Raw genomic sequence first — 19,958 nt, forward strand, 5'->3', positions numbered from 1 at the left:
AAAGTTTGGCAATGTTGGAGTAAACAGAGTCGGAGGGGGATTTCTTTTTCCATGCCAGATTGTGCAAAAAATTTCAAATGCTATTTAATTGGCTACTTTTTTTTTTGCCTTTTCTAGGGCCGCACCTGCGGCATATGGAGGTTCTCAGGCTAGGGGTCTAATCGGAGCTGTAGCCGCCAGCCTACACCACAGCCACAGCAATGCCAGATCTGAGCTGCATCTGTGACCTACACCACAGCTCCCAGCAACACCGGATCCTTAACCCTCTGAGCGAGGCCAGGGATTGAACCCTCAACCTCAGGACTCCTAGTCAGATTCGTTAACCACTGAACCACGACAGGAACTGCGAGATCCTGGCTACTTCTTTCTTTAATTTCTACAATGTTTTGCATTCCAGTGTTTTCGAGCCACCCTTCCACCCCTACTCATTCAGTGAATGAATTACATGGAAATCAAATGCAGGGGAACATTAATGAAGGCTCCAGAATTTAATTACCCCTTTAGCCTTAATAGTTTTCATTCTTTTGGGTCTCAGGATCTCCTGGTGTAAGAAAATGCCTCAACACTCAGCCTATATATATATATTATATAATATATATATACACACACAGGGTCAGTCTGAATAATGATCAGCTGCATAATTGAATCATCTACGCAAGAACCAATACAATCAGCATTCATTTAACTGTACTCATATTCCTCAAATTCCTTGGATCCCCCAAGCTCATTTTAGCATATCTAATGGAAGCAGAGATGGAAAACAGGCCTTGGAATTTTCTGACCAGTGACACACATCACAGTAAAGAGAAGATTCAGGTCTCAGCATCTATTCTGAGCCTATCATGATCGGAATAAAATGCTTGATAGTAGAAGGAGCAGCACATCACATATTGGGAAAGATCCCCAGCAGAGCCTGATGCCGTGGTGGAACTAAGTCATACGACTCACATATCAAGGACAGAAAATGGAAACAGAGCGTTAAGCACTGTATCCTTCTTAGGGTTCTAGCAAAGGCCTAGTATTAATTCCTCTGCAGCAATAGAGTAATGAGCTTTTGATCACATATTCTAACTCCGGGATCAGATATTTGTCATAATAATAACAACATATAATCCTATACTTTTAAAAGTTCTTTTTAATCTAAAAGGAACACTTTGTACAAATTTTAGAAAGTAGAAAAACATCAAGAAAATAAAAATGATCTCTTTGAAGTTCTGAAGAGAATCATTGTTAACATTTTAGGATATTCATGTTCAATATTTTTCTAAGTAGAAATACACAGACACACATGCACACATATACAGAGGTCTATGTGCTTTTTAATAAAACTGGATTCAAATGTGCATAAAATATTTCACTTAATATATTATGAACATTTTCCATATTATTAAATATTTTTCAAAACATAATTTAATGGAGATGCATGACATAATCTCTCATACGGTTATACTATGACTTATGGACTGCCCTTGATATCTTAAGTATTTTTAGGACTCTGACAAAAATGTATTTTTTATATATATACATGTATTACATATGGACATTTATAAAATCTATAAATATATTTATAGAATTCATATTATATTACATATTACATAATATCTGAATTGTTTATTTAAATGATTACTTATTTAAAATAATCATTCCCCTGTTGTTGGACAGTAGCTATTTTAGTATTAGAAATAATCATACTTACATTTTTAAACACATGGGGATCACAGGTCTCAGTGTGTAAATGTTTACTAAGACACGTGATGCATCTGCCCAAAGTGTTGTCCAGAAAGGAATTCAACTCATACTTTCACCACCAGCAGTATGTGAGAATGTTCATTTCTCAGCATTGTACCCATTTTTAATCTTTTCTCATTTTATAAGTGAGAAATTGTATCTGATTTTACCTTGTACTTCTTTGATTAATAAAGAGCTTATATTTAGTATAAAATGTGTTTTCCTGCTAATAAAAGTACTATATGCCTTACTCTAAAAACTTCTAAAACACTACAATTATAAAGCAGACAATAGAAATCACCCATCATCACCTCATCAGTTGGAGATTCCTGTTATTAACATTTTTACCTGATGATCATTCCGAAATGTTTATTGACTGCTTGTACTGTGTGTGCATATGTCAATCACCTGTTCATGGCCTTTGCCAATTTTTATCTTGAAGAATTGTTTTTCATATGTCTTTTTTTTTTGTCTTTTCTAGGGCCGTACCTATGGCATATGGAGGTTCCCAGGCTAGGGGTAGAATCAGAGCTGTAGACGATGGCCTACACCACAGCCACAGCAACACCAGATCCGAGCCACGTCTGCAACCTACACCACAGCTCACGGCAACACCAGATCCTTCACCCACCGAGCGAGGCCAGGGATTGGACCCACATCCTCATGGATGCCAATCGGGTTCATTAACCACAAGCCACAACGGGAACTCCTGAGGAATTGTTTTTAAATTGAATTCTAATACCTATTAAAGAGTATTAACCCTCTGTCGTATTTGTTATAAATATTTATCCCAGCTTGTTATTTACTGTTAGTCTTATCTTTTGATGTTTTGCACAGTCAAATCTATCAAACTTTTTCTTTGAATTCTGTATCCGCTGCTTTTATATTTAGTGTCTTCTTCCATATTCAAGTACTAGTAAACATGTGTCTTTTACATTTTGTCATGATTTAATTTTTTTTTTTAATCTTTTGCCTTTTTCTAGGGCCGTTTCCACAGCATATGAGGTTCCCAGGCTAGGGGTCCAATCGGAGCTGTAGCCACCGGCCTACACCACAGCCACAGCAACGCCAGATCAGAGCTGCATCTGCGACCTACACCACAGCTCATGGCAACCCTGGATCCTTAACCCACTGAGCAAGGCCAGGGATCGAACCTGCAACCTCTTGGTTCCTAGTCAGATTCATTAACCACTGAGCCACGACGGGAACGTCATGGTTTAATTTTTCATTGAATGTTTTAATTCATTCAAGTACCTATAGACTTTAATTGTCAAAAGCACTTAAAATAGGAATTTCAGTTGTTAACTTTCCTGTCTATCCTCTGTTATGCTGGAAGTTCCTAGAGGTAAAGCATATTTCTTTTTCATCTTTGTATTTATAATTCCTACCATAGGGTCTGGCACATTATTTTCACTACATAAATACTTGAACAATGTCTATATTAAAACAATTGGAGGGGAGTTCCTGTCGTGGCACAGTGGAAACAAATCCGACTAGGAACCAAGACGTTGTGGATTCAATCCCTGGCCTCGCTCAGTGGGTTAAGGATATGGGGTTGCCGTGAGCTGTGGTGTATGTCACAGATGTGGCTCAGATCCCACATTGCTGTGGCTCTGGTGTAGGCTGGCAGCAATAGCTCCGATTAGACTCCTAGCCTGGGAACCTCCATATGCTGCGGGTGCAGCCCTAAAAGGACAAAAGATTAAACAAAAAAAACAAACAAAAAAAACCAAACAAACAAAAAACACAATTGGAGGAGTTCCTGTTGTGGCTCAGAGGTAATGAACCTGACTATTATCCATGAAGGTGCAGGTTCGATCCCTGGCCTCACTCAGTGGGTTAAGGATCCAGTGTTGCCATGAGCTGCAGTGGAGGTCACAGATGTGGCTTGGATCCTGCTTTGCTGTGGCTTTGGTGTAGGCTGCAGCTTTGTTTCGACCCCTGGCCTAGGAACCTCCATATGCTGTGGGTGTGGCCCTAAAAACCAATACATAAATAAATTAATTAATAATAAATTAAGTAAACACAGTAAAAAATAAAACCATTGAACTATGCATGTGATAACCTTACCTTTTAAAGTTCTTTGAGTCTAAGACCTGACTTTGTGATTTGTGTTTGGATTTTGCCTGCTTCAGTCCAAAGTCATCACTGCTTACTGTGAATTTGTTCACGAAACCTCCATCATCCCCCAAGAGGATCTCATCTCGGCAGAGCTGGTCAGGCAGGGACGCGACACACACACAGAGGAGGCAGTGATCCATGGGCTTTATGACAAAATAGTTTTCCTAGAAAAGAAGAACACTCTTCATAAGTTATTATGGTGCTCTACGTATCTACCTGTTAACTTTAAATACTGCTCTTATTATTTGATAAGTTTTCACTTTCTGGTGTTTCTCATTTTAGATACTCCCATTGTTTTTTGTTTTTCCTTTCTTGGCCGCCCCCTGGCACATGGAGTTCCCGAGCAGGGATCAGATCGCAGCCACAGTTGTGACTTAAGCCAAAGCTGCGACAATAGTGGATCTCTTACCCACTGTGCCAGGCAGGGATGGAACCTGCTTTCCAGCATTTCCAAGATGCCAATGCTCCCATTCCCCACAGTGGGAACTTCTAGATAGTCCCTCTGTTAAAGGAACTTGCAAGAAACAAAGTTAACTCAGTAGAAGTCCAGGAACACTCACTGTAAGCCCAACATCGTGCTTTGGGGAGTTTTGTGGGGAAACTGTGTGAGGTACCTATCTCTGGCTCAATCAGTGAGGTTTTCTGATATATTACTGTGAATATCTCTTTCTTGAGGTTGCAAGGCAATATTAACAGGAAGCATGAAAAAAGTTCAGGTGTTAAAAGACCCTTGAAAGCAAAATGGATGGTAAATTGGAAAATCTAGTATAAAAGTCCTAATTATTTTACAAGGAGAAAAATACCCTGACATCTACATTTACCCAGCAATGTTCAGCAAGTATCTATCAAACGGACTCTGTCCTACTGAACTGGGTGCACTAAGCTGTATAGCCACTGCTCTCCTGGAACTTAGATTCTACCTAAGAGAGAAGAAAAAAGTCCTTAAAATTCTTAAAAATTTGTTTTGTTTCCTATCGAACGAGGGAGACTTGAACATAGGTAGAGGTTCATTCAGTCATTCAACAAATATTTACTGAGCACCTACAACATGGCAAGAACTGCTCTAGGTACGGGGCTGTATGCTGAGGAACGAGTTTCTGACTTTGGGGCGCTACTATCCTAGAGGAGAGACAGATGAATAAAACAGATAAATCCAGATAATGGGATGTGCACTTTATTTATTTATTTATTTATTTTGTCTTTTTGCCTTTTCTTGAGCCGCTCCCTCAGCATATGGAGGTTCCCAGGCTACGGGTCTAATCGGAGCTGTAGCCACTGGCCTACACCACAGCCACAGCAATGCCAGATCCTTAACCCACTAAGCAAAGCCAGGGATCAAACCCACATCCTCACAGATACTATGTTGGCTTCTTAACCTGCTAAACCACAATGGGACTCCTAAGTTATTTCTTGATCCTCTATGTTCTTCGAAGTCAGCCTACTTCCTGAGGACATTTAAAAAAAATTTTTGTATTGGGGCTTTTTAAAATAACCCAAATACTTAGTGATCTCACCTTTCCCTGAGTTCCTGCTGCACTTGGTTTTTGTTTTTTTTTTTTTTTTTGCTGTATAATTTGCTGTACCATTATGTTATATATATGTTTATTCATGAGATTCTTCAAGACAGGTTTTTTGCTTTGGGTTTTTTTTTTTTTTTTAGCACAGGAGACTTTATTGCTACACTGTGCAATGTCTGCCTCCCCCTCTAGCTTAATGTTTTGTTTTCTTTATTATTTTTTCATTTTTAGTATGCTTGATTTATAATGATATATCAGTTTCTACTGTACAGAGAGTGACCCAGTTGTACATATATATACATTCTTTTTCTCATATTCTATCATGTTCTATCACAAGTGATTGGATAGAGTTTCCTGTACAGCAGGACCTCATTGCTTATCCATTCTAAATGTGATAGTTTGCAGCTATGAACCCCAAACTCCCATCCAACCCACTCCCAGCCCCTCCCCCTTGGCAATCACATGTCTGTTCTCTATGTCCAGGAGTTTGTTTCTGTTCTACAGAGAGGACCATCTGTGCCATATTTTAGACTCTACATGTAAGTGATGTCATATGTATTTGTCCTTTTCTTTCTGACTTAGTGAATTTTATTTGCATGCAGGGAAAATATTCATTACTTCTATACACATGCAGATGCTCAATAAATACTGTAAATTGGTGGCTAACATCTCAGCTACCAAAGGGGTAAACATTACCATCTGACACTTTATTTATTTTTTTTTCCCAGAATTAGGCATTTGATTTTAGTGATTTTCTTACCAAATGAACCTGGACTGGAGAGAAAGGCTTGATAACACAAACATAATCAGAAGATAATACTTAGATTCAGAGAAAGGTATAAAAGAAGAACTAATCATTTTCTCTCTTGAAAACAAGTCAAAACAAATCAAATTAGACATGCACTAAATGCAAAAATGTTCCTTTTTAATGAAGACTCGTGGAGTAGGAATGCTGGACTTGATTATTTTAGTTAAACCCCCTCATTTTATATATGAAGAAACTGACGTTCAGCAGAGAAAGTGGGCTGCTCATATCCCACCGCAGGGAAAAGACAGTCCGATTTCTATGAGAATTCCTCTTGGCACAGTACCTGGCTGCTCCCTTGAGCTTTATAATCCCAGACAATAATGGTCCTTTCAGTCGTAGCAACAATTCGCTTCAGCTGCGAGAGGTAGTCACATCCTGTGATCCAGGAGGTGTCCTGATGGAAAAGCACAGGGTTGGAATTCTGTGTTGGGGAATATCGTGTTTTGTTCTATCACATAATGACCCTACCACAGAGTAGATTAGTTACATTAACAGCCCCGCTTTGGAGTTCCCATGATGGCTCAGCAGGTTAAGAACCCAGCTAGTGTCCATGGGGACATGGGTTCAATCTCTGGCCTTACTCAGTGGGTTGAGGACCTGGTGTTGCCCTGAGCAGTGGTATAGGTTGCAGACACGGCTCAGAACCTGTGTTGCTGTGGCTGTGGTGTAGGCCAGCAACTACAGCTCCAATTTGACCCCTAGCCTGGGAACCTCCATATGCTGTGGGTGTGGCCCTAAAAAGAAAAAGAAAACGAAAAAAAAAAAAGTGAGCAGTTAGAAATGCAGGCAGGAGTTCCCATCGTGGCGCAGTGGTTAACGAATCCGACTAGGACCATGAGGTTGCGGGTTTGGTCCCTGCCCTTGCTCAGTGGGTTAACGATCCAGCGCTCCCGAGAGCTGTGGTGTAGGTTGCAGACATGGCTCGGATCCCGCGTTGCTGTGGCTCTGGCGTAGGCTGGTGGCTACAACTCCAATTGGACCCCTAGCCTGGGAACCTCCATATGCCGCGGGAACGGCCCAAGAAATGGCAAAAAGACAAAAAAAAAAAAAAGAAAGAAAAAAAAAAGAGAAATGCAGGCAAAGCTTTTAAATTGAAGTTCCCAAGGAGTAATCAGTTTGATGGAGTTTCTGCAATCAAATTAACTCAGAAAAAGCAATATCTGCGTCCTCTTTCCTGTGGCTTGAGGTTTAGTTCAGATCCTAGTCAGTAAAGATAAATTACGACCTGTGAAAACACCTCATTCTTAGAGCCGAGCCGAGTCATGCTCTTCATTGAGATCCTGATTAGTTATGGAGGAACCATCATCAATCCGTTTGCCTTAATTAGAAACTTTTTCACGTACTTACCGTAACATTGGTGCTGGTCTGAACTCTCATCTATGAAAAAAAAGGAAGAGAATAATGAACACTAGTTGGCACTACAATTAAAGATGAAAATGCTAAAAAGGAAACCATTAAAAAATGAAAAGACAACTTACAGAATGGGAGAAAATACTCACAAATGATGCGACTGACAAGGGCTTAATTTCCAAAATATACAAAAAACTCATACAACTCAATAACAAAAAACAAACAACCCAACTGAAAAAATGGGCAGAAGACATGAAGAGACATACACACCGACAGTCAGGAGGCACATGAAAAGATGCTCAACATGGCTAATTATTAGAGAAACACAAATCAAAACTACAATGAGGTGCCACCTCACACCAGTTAGAATGGCCGTCATTAATAAATCTACAAATAACAAATGCTGGAGAAGGTGTGGAGAAAAGGGGACCCTCTTACACTGTTGGTGGGAATGTCACTTGGTGCAACCACTGTGGAAAACAGTATGGAGCTTCCTCAGAAAACTAAATATAGAACTACCATATAAGCCAGCAATGCCACTCTTGGGTATATATCCAGAGTAAACTTTCATTCAGAATATACATGCATCCCTATGTTCACTGCAGCACTATTCACAATAGCCAAGACATGTAAACAACTCAAATACCCATCAATAGATGAATGGATTAAGAAGATGTGGTATATATACACAATGGAATACTACTCAACCACAAAAAGAATGAAATAAGGTCATTTGCAGCAACATGGATACAACTAGAGATTCTCATATTAAGTGAGGTAAGCCAGAAAGAGAAAGACAAATACCGTATGATATCACTTGTATGTGGAAGCTAATATATGGCACAAATGAGCCTATCTACAAAACAGAAACAGACTCACAGACATGGAGAACAGACACGTGGTTGCCAAGGGGGAGGGGGAGGGATGGTACCGGAGTTTGTGTTTAGTAGATGTAAACTCTTACACTGAAAATGGATAAACAAGGTCCTACTGTATAGCTCAGGGTAATATATATATAATCTCCTAGCATAGGCCATTATGGAAATGAATATTTAAAAAAAGAATGTATGGAGTTCCCGTCGTGGCGCAGTGGTTAACGAATCCGACTAGGAACCATGAGGTTGCGGGTTCGGTCCCTACCCTTGCTCAGTGGGTTAACGATCCGGCGTTGCTGTGACCTGTGGTGTAGGTCGCAGACGCGGCTCAGATCCTGCGTTGCTGTGGCTCTGGCATAGGCTGGTGGCTATGGCTCCGATTAGACCCCTAGCCTGGGAATCTCCACATGCCGTGGAAGAGGCCCAAGAAACAGCAAAAAAAATAAATAAATAAAAACATAAAATAAAATAAAATAAAATAAAATAAAAAAGAATGTACATATGGGTATAACTGAGTCACTTTGCTGTACAGCAGAAATTGGCACGACATTGTAAATCAGCTATACTTTAAATTAAAAAAAAAAGATGAAAGTGCTGACTCTAAAGCAACATAATATCTGCTTGGTTTAATCTCACTTCTCATTTCTACTCTTGTGAGACCCTTTGTCTTCTCTGCCTATGAAAAATCTAGCTGTGCAGAGGACTGCGCTGTTTGCTTTGGGCAAATCTATGCCTCTGTGGCTTGTCTTTAGCCTGGTGACAGTGCTAATCATAAACTTTATTAGTTATTTTTTCCCTCTACTTACAAACTGCCTCACATTCTTTAGCTTTTCGGAGCAATATTGGAGACCAAAAAACTGGGAATGGAAAATAATCCTAATGGAAATGACAAGAATGCTAAACAGGGCAATATGGAAAAAAAATTCATTTCACTTGAAAACTTTCTCTCAAGTTACTGAGATTTAAAAACTTTCTATCCAGTGTGTTTTCTCTTTTACTCAATAAATATCTCCTGAATGAGTAGCATATCCTAAATACCACACTAAATACTAGTTCCGTTGAGCTAGTGCCTACATGAGCAGCCTCCTACGCCTGTAAGTTAACCGAGCCCAAGGTTGAGGTAGGGAAGTATATAAACAACCCAATTTCCTTTGCATGTGCAAATGGACTTGGGGCAAGTCCAGAAGGTGGCTGCCCAGAAGGATGGACCGTGTGAAAGGAGAAAAGTAAATCAATAACATCGCTAAAGCTGTCAGCTGCGGTCATCACAGATTGCTTGTTCATCTGAACAATTCCAAAATGCTTTCGCAGCCATGGACTTCTTTCTAAGTAGGAAAAATAAGGTGCTTAAAGAAATTCCTTGGAGTTCCTGTTGTGGCTCAGTGGTAAGAACCTGACTAGTATCCATGACGATGCAGGTTTGATCCCTGGCCTTGCTCAATGGGTTAAGGAACTGGTGTTGCCATGAGCTGTGATGTAGGTCACCGATGTGGCTCAGATCCCATGTCGCTGTGTCTGTGGAGCAGGCCGTCAGTTGTAGCTCCGATTGGACTCCTAGCCTGGGAACTTCCATATGCCACACATGCAGCCCTAAAAAAAAAAGAAAAGAAAAGAAATTCCTCTTTTATTTCTCTATTTCCATCTTTATTGGAAGTAACTTATTTAAAATAATCTTATTTGCTCTAAAAGTTTCATAATCCTTATAAGACACCTTCTGAATTTTTTAAATCTAGCCTTTTTTATAGGAATTTTTATTAATGCCATTTACACCACCAAGCCCTCCAGAGAGCACCATGAAAATCCTTAGATGTATTGTTTCTACTTCAAATAGGGCCTAAACTGTGGGTATAAGATAGTCTGCATTATTAACGGCTAGCTTTAACAAATTATTCCTGTGATGTAACCTACTCAAATTACTTTCCTCAAAGAATGTACCATCCCATTTTTAATGTATGCAGCATTCAAAATACTATTTATTCCTGGTGTACATCATCTTAAGGGAATTAAATTTTTTTTTTGTCTTTTGTTGTTGTTGTTGTTGCTATTTCTTGGGCCGCTCCCGCGGCATATGGAGGTTCCCAGGCTAGGGGTTGAATCGGAGCTGTAGCCACCGGCCTCCACCAGAGCCACAGCAACGTGGGATCCGAGCCGCATCTGCAACCTACACCACAGCTCAAGGCAATGCCGGATCGTTAACCCACTGAGCAAGGGCAGGGACCGAACCCGCAACCTCATGGTTCCTAGTTGGATTCGTTAACCACTGCGCCACGACGGGAACTCCTGGGAATCAATTTTTTAGCCATCTTTTTTCTCCAACTGCTTCATCTTATATGAAACAGATGTGAAGATCTGCACGTTTGTGACTGCACACGTGTGCCCCTGTGAGCACGTGTGTGTGTGTGTGTGTGTGTGTGTGTGTGTGATGCATCTCTGGAAATATGATAATGCCATCTCACTTATTTCATGTAATACTGAATGACTTCATTATGGAGATCACGGTTTTCCTTCTCACAGCTTTTCTTTAGATATCATATTCATTCTATTTTGGAGGAAATAAAGGTAAAAAATGAAAAAGGAAATAATGCACCAAGACAACGGGAGATGGAGGAAGGTTTTCATTCTTAAATGAGGTGAGTCCTTTTTATTTTCACATTATTTGTTCATAACTGTAATTGCCAACCTTCACCCAGTGTTTACAATGATGTACTCAGATAAGTAAAGGGCACAACTGTCCAGGGAGGGATGTTCCCTGGGCTGGACGAAGACCTGGGGCCTGGAGATAAAAAGGCAGCCCGAACAGCGAGGTGGGGACTCTGCTGATGCCCAGCCCCTGCTCAGCATCCACCCCTGCCCCTCTAGGCGTAGGCTGCCCCCGCCTCTGACACAGTCTAGCTGCCTGGGATGGAAATTCCTGAAAGCCTGGAAATTACTGTTGAACTTGTAATCGTGTGATGATTACTTTAAAGCTATTTTATTTGCGTAAAGCTTGTCTCTATTGGAAAATAAACTAATAATTGGAACTATTTCTCGATACTTTACACCAAACATTTATTTTCATGGTGAAGTATAATGTAGACAATATCATTATACATCCCATTAAAAGCTCTCATATTTTGGAAATAGAAATCCGAGACAGAAAACTAGAAAGAAATGGTGTTGATAACAGCAATGCCAAAAAGTGTCTCCACGGAGTTCCTGTTGTGGCGCAGTGGTTAACGAATCCAACTAGGGACCATGAGGTGGCGGGTTCAATCCCTGGCCTTGCTCAGTGGGTTAAAGATCCGGCCGTTGCCGTGAGCTGTGGTGTAGGTCGCGCAGATGCGGCTCGGATTCCACATTGCTGTGGCTCTGGCGTAGGCTGGCAGCTACAGCTCCGATTGGACCCCTGGCCTGGGAACCTCCATATGCCGAGGGAGTGGCCCAAGAAATGGCAAAAAGACAAAAACAAACAAACAAAAAAACCCAAAAAGTGTTTCCACATTCATTATCTCACTTGACCTTCACTGCTGTCCCCTGAGGGACAGGGGACGGATCCTACTGTCCTCATTTGACAGATACAAGTTGGCTCATCAAGTTCCCTACTTCATCATCTAGGATAGTAAAATAGAGGGGCTAGAATGTGAGCCTTTTTAAAAAAAAAAATTTCAAGTACAAGGTTCCTGTTGAGCCCTCCTGCCATGACTGGGTAGGATTATGGCGAAACCACTTGGCTTGTGCGTTTTATGATTTTATCTAAGAAAGTGCCCAGGATCATCCTTTAGCTGTGCTACTGCCATAGGGCTCCACAGGGCATCCTGAGGGCCAGTGCCAAATGGAGTTATCAAAAGCTCACAAGGCTCCAGCTCCTTGTTTAATAATACTGGGTTTTTTTTTGGGGGGGGGGATACTTCTGAAATATCACTATAGTTTCTTTTTTTTTTTTTTGTCTTTTTGCTATTTCTTTGGGCCGCTCCCGCGGCATATGGAGGTTCCCAGGCTAGGGGTCCAATCGGAGCTGTAGCCACCGGCCTACGCCAGAGCCACAGCAACGTGGGATCCGAGCCGCGTCTGCAACCTACACCACAGCTCACGGCAACGCCGCATCCTTAACCCACTGAGCAAGGGCAGGGACCGAACCCGCAACCTCATGGTTCCTAGTCGGATTCGTTAACCACTGCGCCACGATGGGAACTCCTATAGTTTCTGATGTATCTGATTACGCAGGCATAATGCTCACTCAAATCAAAAGAAGGAAGGACGGAGGGAGGCAATTACCTGGCTATTGAAGACTGTTATCAGTCCCTTCTGAGACGCTGTTATCAGTAAATCCAGCTGTGGAACCTTGACAACACACTTAACCACATCCCGTCTTCTGCTCCCTGTCAAGGGCAAGGCATTCATGTCAACACCCAGAAGGAAAGATCCTAAAAGTCACCTGCTAGTTTTGTTAAAAAACAAACAAAAAAACACCCAACCAACTTGTTGCTAGAAGGCACAAGTTGCTTAAAAATTAAAGTAAAAGACAACCATCAAAATGAGCAACTATTGCTTTTTAATCATCCTTAGAAATACTAATCAGAATTCATAGTACTTTCCAACCAAACATGGTGCATGAATTTCCAGGGAAAATGTAAGATACACACCCCATCCTCACCCCCATGTGCACATTTCAGAGAATGGGTTTTCAAAACGTCTTTTAGAATCATTTCTATTTTAAGACCTTCATGTCTCAGGAATTCTTTCTTTGAACTACCACTATTATGATTTATACAGAATAAAAACCTAATTCATACCATGTCAGACTTTCCATTACAAAAGAATGAAATTACCTTACCACTGTTATTAAGGCTAAAATTTTTCACTGTATTATGCATGTTGCAGAAAATGCTTTCATGTGTCTTGGCCTATGTGCCAAATGATAAACCATATATACTGGGCCTCTTCCCAGGGTGATTTAAATCATTTTTATAATTTAGCTCTTAGAGAAGAAAGGTGGGTGAGCAAATCTCATACTCTAGTATTTTCACCCAGATCCGTGCATTATCAACAGAGAAAATATTGCCCCCAAGGAGGTACAAATTTGTTATTGGCCGGGGGGGGGGGTGTTGGGAGGGGTGTTGGGAGGGGAGGAGAGCATGTGAACAGGTCTTGCTGCCTGTGTCAAAGGCTCAGATATCCACACAGTACATAGAAGTACACGGTATATGGGCGGCACTAAACTGTCTGTGTGGCAGGAGGAAGGAGGTGGGAAGGGAATCGGGATGAGAGGAACCTGCAGTTAGAAAAACTGTCCAGGAGTTTTGTCGTGGCTCAGTGGTTAACAAATCTGACTAGGAACCATGAGGTTTCAGGTTTGATCCCCGGCCTTGCTCAGTGGGTTAAGGATCCGGCCTTACAGTGAGCTGTGGTGTAGGTTGCAGACATGGCTTGGATCCCACGTTGCTGTGGCTGTGGTGTAGGCCGGTGGCCACAGCTCCGATTAGACCCCTAGCCTGGAAACCTCCATATGCTGCAGGTGGGGCCCTAAAAAGACAAAAAGAAGAAAAAAAAGAAAAAGAAAAACTATCCAGAGGGACTGAGAGTTTGGGGCTAATAGATGCAAACAGTTACATTTAGATTGGATAGACAAGGAGGTCCTGCTGTAGAGCACAGGCAACTATGTCCAATCACTTGTGATGGAACATGCTGGAAGATAATATGAGAGAGAGAGTGTGTCTAGATGTATGACTGGGTCACTTTGCTGCCCAGCAGAACTGAACAGACCAATGTAAATTCTTAACAGAACTATAATAATTTAAAAAAAGAAAAGAAAAAATTTTCAAAAGATCCCTTGGGGGTCCGCGATGGAAAAAAAAGGCTGAGAATATGACCCCAGGCCCAGCCACCCTCATCCTCTCTGCTTCCGCTCCTTCCCCACCGTGGGCCAGTGACATCACGGAAGCCAGAAGGGAACCTGTGTATATGTCTCTGCTTTCGTGGCCCTCTCAGAGCTTTCCATCTCCTTCCCAAGTCTTTAGTGTGGCCACGAGCCCGAGACATGTGTCCCCACCCGAACTCACTTTCTGCTACTCCCCCAGCAGCGCGCCGCTGCTGTGCGCAGGCGCAGTCCGGGGTTTCTCACGGCGGCTCCAGGTTTTCCCAAGCACCGCGCTCCCATCCCCAAGCCCACTTCTTCCTACTCTCCTGCTTTATTTATCTCCGCAACCTGCTTGCTTTATTATATTTTCCTATAGCATTTAATACCCTCTGGCATAGTCGGTAATATACGTGTTTGATTTTTTTTTTATTGCCTCTCTCCCCAGAATATGTATTCCATGAGGTCAGAGATTTATAATCGTTCACCACTTCATCCCCAGCACCTAGAAAGTTAGCTGGCCACACAGGTGACGGTAACAAGTATCTGCCGAGTGGATAAATGAGCAGCAGATCCCAACTGCTGTCTAGAAAGATGCTTCCAGGAGTTCCTGTCATGGCTCAGTGGCTTAAGAACCATGAGGACGAGGGTTCGATCCCTGGCCTCAATCAGTGGGTTAAGGATCTGGCATTGCCGGGAGCTTTGGTGTAAGTTGCAGATGCAGCTCGGATCTGTTTTTGCTGTAGCTGTGGTATAGGCCAGCAGCTGCAGCTCCAATTCAACCCATAGCCTGGGAACTTCCAGATGCTGTAGGTGTGACCCTAAAACCACACGAGCACACACACAGAAATAGAAAGATGCTTTCAAAGTTCTAACTCAAGATGCCAGCAGTGTGTCTCCCTTGCTCATTGGCCTCTTCTTGCTCAGCGATGAGGGTGGCAGGGACAGGATTCACTGATGGTAGTTCCCATGGCTGGAGTTGGGCACTATTGAGGCTTGTGGTTGGGCTGCAGAAGGGCTGAAGACAAGGGTGGCTTGGTTCACAGAGTAAGACCAGGGGCTTTTTTAAGGAACAGCAGATTTGACATAGACTATGCTCTTCATCTCAGAATTTGAGATGAAATGCTGGCGAACAGGGGCAAATCCTGAGGTTTGCCTTTCCTCATCTTTTTTTTTTTTATTTTTTTAAGGGCCCCTCCTGTGGCATATGGAAGTTCCCGGCTAGGGATTGAATTGGAGCTGCAGCTGCCGGCCTACACCACAGCCATGGCAACGTGGGATCCAAGCCTCTTCTGTGACCAGTGCTGCTGCTTGTGGCAATGCCAGATCCTCGACCCACTGATCGAGGCCAGGGATTGAATCTGCATCTTCATGGATCCTAGTCAGGTTCTTCACCCACTGAGCCACAGCGGGAGCTCCTGCTTTTCCTCATCTGTGACCTCGCCCTCTCTGGAAGGAAGAAAGGAAAGAGAGCCCAGAGTGTCAGGAGTGGAGCGGGAAATGAGTTCCTGGGCCTGGGCTCCCGCTTGAAAGCAACTGACATGTGAACTGGGGACTTCTTAAGAGGAGAGAAGACACTTAAATGTGCAGCAATCAACCTCCATGAGCTAATCGAGGGTGAGACCTGGGGAAAGCGTCCTAGGTAGTGAAAACTTGAAAATTCATTTTTAAGAATACACATATGTTTAAATGTGATCACTTTGGTACCAGAGCATGCACTGATGAGCTGACATTGCAGAGAGCTTTAACTCGAGATGGGAAGCTCTTCAGGAAAAGGTAAATTTTCCCCCGTCTCATTTCCAACACATGCAACAATAATGTCCTTCACAGCAACAATAATACTTCAGACTCAATTGCAAGTGTCTTCTAATATTGCATTTGATACTGTCACTCCCCTCTTGTTACAAAGTATTGATCAAGAAAATAAGATGAAAAATAGTTCTATGCAAATGTGATATTCCCACCATTTATTTTTGAGAACATATTAAAGCCCACATTAATTCGTTAGAGAAATTTAAATTATCACCTGAAATGACAACTCGCTGTTTTCTTGAAACGAGGAAAACCAAGTTTTCTTCATCCATTTGGGAAGTAAGAAAACCTTCTTCAGAGGAAAAGTATCCAAAGATCTGAAATCCCAAACGACACATATAAACATGCACAATATCTCGGAAATGGCTGTAAAGCAAAAGATTTGTTGATGGCTGAATCTGAAGTCTTAACTTGGATCGACGACCAATACCCTATTAGGAGGTTCTGATAAAAACATCAGATGGCAGTTTAATATATTCAACAGACAACATGGTGCATGATTTTTGAGCAGTCATTGATTTTTTTTCTTTCCAGTGAATAAACCCATGTACCAGGCTGGTGTCCTTGCTCAGACTCACAGTTCAACTAGGAGCTGGCACTCATTAGGAAATTAAATTGGCCTTCATCAGAGATGATCTCAGCTGAGAATCTTGACACTGAATTTGGCCACTCTCAAATAACTATTTCTACCTATTTTCCATAAATCTTCCTGGGCAAGATTTTTCATTGCTTTTAGGGGCAATTTCGGAATTGAAGAGACTGTATGGTTTCTCTATTTTACTGTTCCAAACCCTACCCTCCAGAGATTGCATGAAAACAAATTATTATAAAAGAATACCCTGGAGGAAAAAAAGGGGCATTTTTTTTTGGGGGGGGGTCTTTTTAGGGCCACACTCATGGCATATGGAAGTTCCCAGGCTAGGTGTCAAATCAGAACTACAACTGCCAGCCTACACCACAGCCACAGCAACACCAGATCCAAGCCAAGTCTGTGACCTACACCACAGCTCATGGCAACGCTGGATCCTTAACCTACCGAGCAAGGCCAGGGATCGAACCCGCAACCTCATGGTTCCTAGTCAGATTCATTTCCACTGTGCCATGACGGGAACTCCCTAGTTTAGTTTTTAAATTTTTTATTATAGTTGATTTACAATGTTCTGTCAATTTCTGCTGTACAGCAAAGCGACTCAATTATACATATATATACATTCTTTTTCTCCTATTTTCTTCCATCATGGTCTATCCCAAGAGATTGGACATAGTTCCCTGTGCTGTAGAGTAGAACCTCATTGCTTATCTATTCAAAATGCCATAGTTTGCATCTACCAACCCAAACTCCCCATCCGTCCCACTCCCTCCCCTCTCCCCCTTGGCAAACACAAGTCTGTTCTCCATGTCCCCGAGTCTGTTTCTGTCTTGTAGATATAGGATCATCTGTGCCGTATTTTAGATTCCACATCTAAGTGATATCATATGGTATTTGCCCTTCTCTTTGTGAGAGTCTCACTTAGTATGAGACTCTCTAGCTGCATCCATGTAGGCATTTAAATGTGCCACATGTATACTGTGAGTTTAACCCCTGTGGAAGTAACAGTTTATTTTCCTGAACAAAGAAAAATAATATCTAGATTTCATATTATGAAAATGAAAAATGACTACCTCACACCAGTCTATAGATGCATCAGGGTTGTTGCAGAGTTTCCTGTAAAAGCATTTCACATCTTGACTCTTCACTTCCGGACCAAAGAGTTCCTGTACTGTCGCATAAAACTTGTCACAGTCAATTACATCTGCGTTGTAATAAAGCACGAGAACATTATCATAAAGCTCCAATGACAATATTGCATTTTTAGCTAATCTATTTCATTATTTCAATCGGAGTCAATTACATCTGCATTGTAATAAAGCACGAGAACATTATCATAAAACTCCAATGACAATATTGCATTTTTTGGCTAATCTGTTTCATTATTTCAACCTATAAAAACCAGATTCTTGTATATTTTAAAGATCTTTTTATTGGAAACTCTCAGTTAAAATATTACTTAATCAGGAAGAAAATATTTTATTTTGATGAGTAAGATCTCCTGCATAGCTTTATTTTCAATTATCTTAGGAATTTTGTTCAGGAATACAAAGATAAGAAAGTGAATTACTTCTTTCTTAATGGGGAAAATGTTTTACTAATCAGGCGTGTTTGCTAGAATTCATCTTGAGTGGAAGATGGAAGTAAGCAAAGAGCAAAGACTAACTGATTCTTAATTGACACCATAAATGCACACATACACAAACCACATCGTTGATTGAATACTGACTTTGATAAATTTTATTATTCACTGGGGTATAGCTATTGAGTCTAAGAACAGGAAGGGTTTAGATATGCATCAAGCAACTGTTATGTGTCAGACCTGAGGTAGACAGTGGATTTAGAATGGAAAATTAGATGATAAGACCCCCTTTTCAGGTAGTTTACACTCTAGAGAAAGAAACAAAAAAATCATTGAGTGAACAAAACATTTACAGGTTGTGACAGGTTAAGACTAATTACTAGAGACGGACATTAGCTTAGTGGTTATCTGTAGAAAAAGGCATGAGAGAACATTCTGGAATGCTAGAACTAGTCTCTGTCTTGATCTGGTTGGTGACTACAGGTATGTTCACATATGTCCAAATTTACCCAGTTATGTACTTAAGATTAGTGCACTTTGCTGAAGCTAGGTCATACCTTGTATAACAATGTGATTTTTTTTTCTGGTGTTTTTAGGGCTACACTTGTGGCATATGGAGGTTCCCAGGTTAGGGGTTGAATGGGAGCTGCAGCTGCCTGACCTACACCACAGCTCATGGCAACGTAGGATCCTTAACCCACTGAGCGAGGCCAGGGATCGAACCTGCAACCTCATGGTTCCTAGTTGGATTTGTTTCTGCTGCGCCATGATGGGAACTTCTAATCCAACCTCTTAAGTTGACATCTGAGACAACTAACATTCAGAGAAATGAAAAGAGCTTCCCCAGCTCCACGTAGCTATTCAGGGAGAGTCAGAATGAGGACTCTGCCTTCCCCCTTTGCCCCCATTCGGTGTATCTGCTGTTAAGCTGTGTTGCTTCTCTGTGATCGATTAAATCTTTTCCCAGTTGTAATCCGTAGAGCCCTCTGGACTGCCTTGTGATCACTGATCTTACCTTCTTTTTGGATAAACAAGCCGGCTCTTTCATCTCTTTTCTGAGCTGCTACCCGTTCAACCAATTTTTCAAATCCTCTCAAGGCTATCCTGAAACTACTCATCTGAAGTTCGAGGTTGTAGCGTTTTTCTTCCCTGCTGTCCATAGGGACATAGGGAAACTTGTATTTCTGTCCAGAAATAACAGTGCAAATTTGCCAACGTGGAAGCCCCCCCAGTTGTCACAGCGCCTCCTTGCTGGTGCAGTTGCTGCCCTAGGTCTCATTCTTTGACTGAAATCCCATCCCGTGGGTAGCAGTAAGAGTCGCTGCCACTGGGATGTTCGCCAGGAGAAGCACTGAGTCAGGTCTCATGCATGTCACGTGGGCAAACACTGCAGGAAAATCCTGAGCTCATAATGTCACAGTGTCAGTCACAAGGCCCTCATTGCATCATAATCTCTCTGTCACTTCCTCCTTCCTGCCTAAGGGGACACCGGGGTGTCTTCCCACAGATTGTGTGTGGGTGCGTGTATACACCGGCTGAGAGGGAGGAGACGGGGTGAAGACTTAGCAAGGAAACTGAGCATCGCATATTCTTCCTGCGGTGGCTCCTCTTGCCTCAGGCCGCTACAGAGAGCAAAATTCCTGCCCCTGCACCTGCCCTGGATGCGGTAACAAGAGCTTCTGAAGGCAAGAATGCGTTTCAGCACGCGTCCTTTCTGTCACAGGTGAAGATACGTTCACGGGT

The 19,958-nt window shown here is 41.9% G+C and overlaps 1 protein-coding gene across 1 annotated transcript in view; it reads right to left on the reverse strand.

The window, feature by feature from the left end:
• WDR64 (WD repeat domain 64) overlaps nt 1-19,416 on the reverse strand; it is an 85,564-nt gene extending 66,148 nt beyond the window's left edge. Inside the window, 7 exon segments of the mRNA XM_047755141.1 lie at nt 3,799-4,013; nt 6,458-6,568; nt 7,522-7,551; nt 12,654-12,757; nt 16,259-16,361; nt 17,707-17,837; nt 19,231-19,416. Of these exon segments, the coding sequence (XP_047611097.1) occupies nt 3,799-4,013; nt 6,458-6,568; nt 7,522-7,551; nt 12,654-12,757; nt 16,259-16,361; nt 17,707-17,837; nt 19,231-19,375 (839 nt within the window). The 5' untranslated portion in view covers nt 19,376-19,416.
• Nucleotides 19,417-19,958: the final 542 nt, after the last annotated feature.

This window comes from Phacochoerus africanus, chromosome 12, assembly GCF_016906955.1.
Source record: "Phacochoerus africanus isolate WHEZ1 chromosome 12, ROS_Pafr_v1, whole genome shotgun sequence".
In the NCBI taxonomy this organism is placed as follows: Eukaryota; Metazoa; Chordata; class Mammalia; order Artiodactyla; family Suidae; genus Phacochoerus; species Phacochoerus africanus.